General features: G+C 57.3%; 2 protein-coding genes across 2 annotated transcripts in view; both read right to left on the bottom strand.

The window, feature by feature from the left end:
• LLGL2 (lethal giant larvae homolog 2 (Drosophila)) overlaps positions 1-1,143 on the bottom strand; it is a 59,788-nt gene extending 58,645 nt beyond the window's left edge. The window contains exon 1 of the mRNA XM_011945533.1: positions 1,051-1,143. The gene's annotated coding sequence lies outside the window, so the exon portion shown is untranslated. The remainder of the gene's footprint in view (positions 1-1,050) is intronic.
• Positions 1-4,217, bottom strand: part of TSEN54 (TSEN54 tRNA splicing endonuclease subunit) — an 8,873-nt gene extending 4,656 nt beyond the window's left edge. The window contains exons 1-6 of the mRNA XM_011945787.1: positions 4,126-4,217; positions 3,845-4,009; positions 3,683-3,746; positions 3,517-3,600; positions 3,106-3,204; positions 1,722-1,774 (exon numbers count right to left, since the gene is read on the bottom strand). Of these exons, the coding sequence (XP_011801177.1) occupies positions 1,722-1,774; positions 3,106-3,204; positions 3,517-3,600; positions 3,683-3,746; positions 3,845-4,009; positions 4,126-4,181 (521 nt within the window). The 5' untranslated portion in view covers positions 4,182-4,217. The remainder of the gene's footprint in view (positions 1-1,721; positions 1,775-3,105; positions 3,205-3,516; positions 3,601-3,682; positions 3,747-3,844; positions 4,010-4,125) is intronic.
• Between the last annotated feature and the right edge of the window lie 1,126 nt (positions 4,218-5,343).

The following is a 5,343-nucleotide window of genomic DNA, read 5'->3' as shown; positions in this document are numbered from 1 at the left end:
CTGGGTTCAAGCCATTCTCCTGCCTCAGCCTCCCCAGAAGCTGGGCTAACTTTTTTTTTAGTAGAGATGGGGTTTCACTGTGGTCTTGATCTCCTGATCTTGTGATCTGCCCACCTCGGTCTCCCAAAGTGCTGGGATTACAGGCATGAGCCACCGTGCCTGGCCTTAACTTAGATTTAAATACATTTAAATTAAATGAAATTAAACATTCAGTCCCACAGTCAGTTGCTCTAGCCCCATGTATTAGACATCACAGACACAGAACATTTTCTTGTTTTTTTTTTGAGACAGTCTCGCTCTGTCACCCAGGCTGGAGTGCAGTGGCGCAATCTCGGCTCACTGCAACCTCCGCCTCCTGGGTTCAAGCAGTTCTCTGCCTCTGCCTCCGGAGTAGCTGGGACTACAGGTACCCACCACCACGCTCAGCTAATTTTTGTTTTTTTAGTCGAGATGGGTTTTCACTATCTTGGCCAGGTGAGTCTTGAACTCCTGACCTCGTGATCCACCCACCTCGGCCTCCCAAAGTGCTGGGATTACAGGCGTGAGCCACCATGCCCAGCCAACACAGAACATTTCCATCACTATAGAAAGTTCTATTGGACAGAGCTGCTCTAAGGGACAACCTCTCATTTGGGTGAGCCTGTCTCCTGTTCAACTCTTCTTTGCAAGTACGCTGATTTTGCACAGTGAGGGTATTCTGTGTGACTCCTCACTAAATCCAAGCTCTGTGAGGGCAGTGATTTTGCTCTTCTCTTCTCAGCGATGTGTACAGAGCCTGGCCCCTGGCAAATAATAAGTATTGTTGATCATTCTCACAGGTGAACCACTATACACATCCACGATTCTTTCCTTAGGATAGGTTCCATTTTCAGAAAAGAAAAGATGTAGATCTGGGCATGGTGGCTCATGCCTGTAATCCCAGCACTTTGGGAGGCTGAGACAGGAGGATCACTTGAGGTAAGGAGTTTGAGACCAGCCTGGGCAACACGGTGAAACCCCATCTGAACTAAAAATTAAAAAAAAAATTTAGCCAGGCATGGTGGCGCACGCCTGTAATCCCAGCTACTCGGGAGGCTGAGGCAGGAAAATTGCTTGAACCCAGGAGGCAGAGGCTGCAGTGAGGTGAGATCACGCCACTGCACTACAGCCTGGGCGACAGAGTGAGACTCTGTCTCAAAAAAAAAAAAAAAAAAGAAAAGAAAAAATGTGGCTGCTTTAGAGCTTTTATGACATACTGTAACTGCAAAAGCTATACCTGTTTCCATTCCAAGTCTGAAGATCTCTGCCTCTTACCAATGCTGGATTATTAAAGTGTTGAAGGAAAAAACATTTAACCTGGCATAAAAAATGTGAAACCCTACTAATGGTGAATTCCTCACCCAGTCCTTCATTTAAGCATACACTCTACATATCTGCCTGCGCACCTACGAAGTGCCAGGCACTGTTCGAATCCTGCCTCTCAGTACTCACACACACTCAGCTGCAGGCGCAAGTCATCTGAAGAGGGGGCTCGATTTCATAACCCAGAATAAAACGAAACGACCTGGATTCCTCCCAACCTGCCTCTCTCAGAACACTTCCAGCAGAGGCCCCCAGTCTGTGCCCCAGGAGCTGCACTCCAGCCAAGGGTTCCAGGTAAGGAGAGGCCATTTTCTACCCAGGACTAGTCAGCCAGGTCCCAGGACTAGAATATGTGGAAAGGAAACAGGAAGGGGATTTACCTTGGTTGGAATCGTCGAACCACATAACCCAACCTCTTCAGGTGGCTGAAGACCTCAAAAGAAAAAAAAAGGAAAGCTCAGATGGCCACTCTTGAAAACACCAAATGGTTTCTCCAGACATAGGCCATACCCACAGCCGAGAGGGCTGCCCCTCCTGTACACCCCCAGATTCTAAACCCTGTGACTAAGGTTGGACCATGCTCCATTATGAACACCGTCCCCAAAGATCTCAGGCTCTGAATTCCTGTCCTCCCGCTTACCTCACTCAGCACAAATGACATTTAGCCAAATCCCAAAAAATTGATAGCCATGAAACCAGAAAACCACCATGCCCTGAAATACTTCAGTATTTTGACACAAAGCTCACGAGAGTGAAGCTGCCGATCACCATGTGAATAAAACGATGGCAGAAGGTGGTGGGCATCTCTCCAGCCCCATACCTCCACCGATGCAGGTGGGAAGTTTCTGGTAAGGAGCCACATGTTCAACCTTGTGTCCCTGCGTTCATATCAGAGGGACATAGACAAGAAGTCCCCCATCCTGCTTGATCTCTCAGCAGGCTTCAGCACAGCTAACCACTTCCTCCTTGAAAGACCTTCTTTTGGCTTCTGTGATGCGACTTTGGTTTTTCTCCTACATCACCAGACACTCCTCAGTCTGTTTCTGCTTCTTATCTGCCCCCTAACCTACTCAGAAAGCCCCAGGCCTCAGACCCAGCCCTCTACTCTGATGACACTCCCATACAGCCCAGTAGTTTAAATACCATCCATGTGCTCATGGTACCCATATTTGCATCTAGTCTTGACTTCTCCCCACACTCCAGACTTGGGAGTCCAATTGTCTGTCTGCTTGACACTCACTTGCATGTCCAAGAAGCTCCTCAAAATTAACTTATCGGAAACAGAGTTCTTTTGACTGGTTTCATCCTCCCAAATCTGCTCCTCTTTATTCTTCCCACCCTTCATCCACTGGCGCATACCCAAATCACCGGCGGTAATCCTGGGTTCTTCTCTCTCCTTAATCCTGACATCCAATCCATTGGCAAAGTCTTACCCATTCTTTCTTCAAAATATTTCTGAGATTCATCTATTTTTCACTCACTACAACCCTTCCCACCCCCAACCTGGGACATGCCCCTAGCTTCTCTCACCTGAATGAACAGCCCAGTCTCTTTGAATTCTCCTCCCCCACCTTATCTTCTCCAGCCCTGGGTTCTATGCGAAGCCAACAGGCCTCCACCACAATGTAAGCCTCGTGACAGCACAGCCCTCGTCTGCCCTGCAGCCCCAGCATGTGACACGGTGCCTGGCATCTTATGGGAGCTTGTCAATACTCATTAATTCAGTGGATGGGTGGCTCCCGGGGGCAGGGTGGTGGCAGATACCTGGTACTGCAGGAAGGTCACAGTGTCGTCCGTCAGCAGCAGCTGGTAAGCTTCCTGGATAGACAGTGGCAGGTCTTGGTGGAAGAGGTGGATGGAGCCCTGGAAGTGGGGCCAACAGCTCAGCTTATGAGCCCTCACTGTAGTGCCTCACAGAGATGGGGCAACTTCCCAGCTCTGATACCTCCCCCTCTGCCTCTCAGCAGCGCATCAAGAATGTGACCAACCAGGAAAGTGGGGCAGCATCACTAATTTGGACTGGAATCCTTGCTCCCTGTAACGTACTACCTCCTGCTCTAGAAGTTCGGTTATCAGTTCTCGAAAGACCGGGTTGTGTGTGCTTTTTCTCCGATAAAACGTGTCCTTCCCGTTCTTTGGTCCCAACTCCTTCCCCACCTCCCGGGTCCCACTCACACACTCCAGCAGATACAAGGCCTCTTCCGGGTGAAGCCGCTGCCGGCCCTGCTCTGAAAAGCCCATGGTCTGCCAGAACTTGCCCTGTGTGGGGCCCAGAGCAAGCGTCACAAGGGAGGGACGAGGGCAGGGAGGGCGGTCCCCTGTCCCCGAGCCCGCCGCTCACCGCAGGAGACTTCAGCTCCACGAAGCCCTCTTCCGGCCTCCACTCGGCAGCCACTAAGCTGCCCCTGGCAAGGAGTGGGAAGGGGTCTGCGTTAGTCCACTCGCGAGGCCCCGCAGCCCGCCTTGCCCCCGGTTCCCTCACCCCCGGGCCCGCCCCTCTCACAGGCGCTCCACGCGCTGCTCGGCCAGCAGCTGCCAGAGCTCTTCCCGGCACCGGCGCAGCCGCTCGGCCTGAGCCGCCGAGCCGTCGGGCAGAAAGTCCTTGGGGCCATGCGAGCGCTGGGGCAGCTTCTGCGACCGCGAGCGGGCGGCGAAGAGCTCCCGGGCGCTGGGGGAGAAGGGGACGCGGAGTCAGCGCCGCGCATCGGGGGCCGCCGGGCCCGGTTTCCCTACCCGCGCTGGCCCCGCGCCTCCCACACCCCCTCCGGCCAGGCCGCGCTGCACCTGAGCACGCGCCCAGCGGGAACCTCCACGGCCGCGGGCTCGGGCTCGGACTCCATCCCGCCGCCGCCGGCCTATACGCGCGCCGCCACGCCCCGCCCGCCGCCGGAGCTCCGCGCTATCCTAGCGCCCGCCGTCAGCCCCGCCCCCTGCACCGCCCCAGCCCGCTCTGCGCCCTCCTGACTATCCCGGGTCCTAGCGCCCGCCCGGAGGCGCTCGCCCCGACGCCGGGTCTGGGAGCTCAAGCCCGCAAGTTGCTGGAGATGCAGGAGCCCCCTCTTTTGCCCCCAGCCCTCCTCGGGGCTTCTCTCCAGTAAAGCCTGAGCAGCCGGCGGCTGGAGTGCAGTGCGAATGGTCACACGTGTGACCGCCCCTCCGCCGCCCCGCGCTGCTTAGTTCCCACCGCCCGGGATGGGCAAGGAGGGAAGAAGGGCGAGCGAAGGGTGTGCAAATTCCGCCTTGCAGGCCGAAGACCCGGGAACTGTCAGGAGCGGTCCGGGGAGGTTCGCCGTTCCTTCGGTCTCTTCCGTCCGGTCCCTACGGCGGGGCTCCGAAGCTGGGTTTCGAGGGCCGGGGGCGAGAGGCGCTGTCCGGCCCACGACGGTGCTGAAGCGCCACCTCTGCCCGGCACGAGCGCCTCCTCGAGGCTGGGGTCCCCGCGCCGCCCCTGCGGGCCGCTCTGGTGCCGTCCGCTAGGTGGTGCCATTGACCGACCAGCGGCTACGGGTGGGCGACGCCGGCCGCGGGCGGGGGGTACTGCAAGTGGGGTCCCGCATCTTGGTTGCCAACCCCCTTCACCTTACGTCTTCTCTCCCACCAGTCAGACCCAGGGTATCTCGCCCTTGGGTCTAAGTCCAGGGCCCCAGGTCACCTCTGCCCCCCGCGCCCCCCGCGCCCCCTGCCCCTCCGTTTCACCTGGGCGCATGCGCTGATTCGGTCAGCGCCCCCGGTCCCGGCGGGCGCGAGTTGGGGCGGGATCTGGCGCGGATGGGGGCGGAGCCGCCGGTGCTGACTGACAGCTTGACTGCGCGGCCGGGACGATCCCTCCGTTCCCGATCCGGCGGGAGGGAGGGGGGAGGGGCGGGATTTCCTGCGGGAGGCGCCCAGCCGGCCTTGGAAAAGGAGAAGGAGAAAGGGGGGCAGGGGGGGAGTGGGAGCCACCGTCCTGAGTGCCAGGGACCGAGCAGGGCCAGCCGGACCCAGGCGGGCGGCCGGGAGAGG

Source organism: Colobus angolensis, unplaced genomic scaffold (genome assembly GCF_000951035.1).
Source record: "Colobus angolensis palliatus isolate OR3802 unplaced genomic scaffold, Cang.pa_1.0 Scaffold1, whole genome shotgun sequence".
NCBI classification, from domain to species: domain Eukaryota; kingdom Metazoa; phylum Chordata; class Mammalia; order Primates; family Cercopithecidae; genus Colobus; species Colobus angolensis.
Note: the sequence above shows the minus strand (reverse complement) of the source record. Positions and strands in the feature narration are given on the sequence as shown.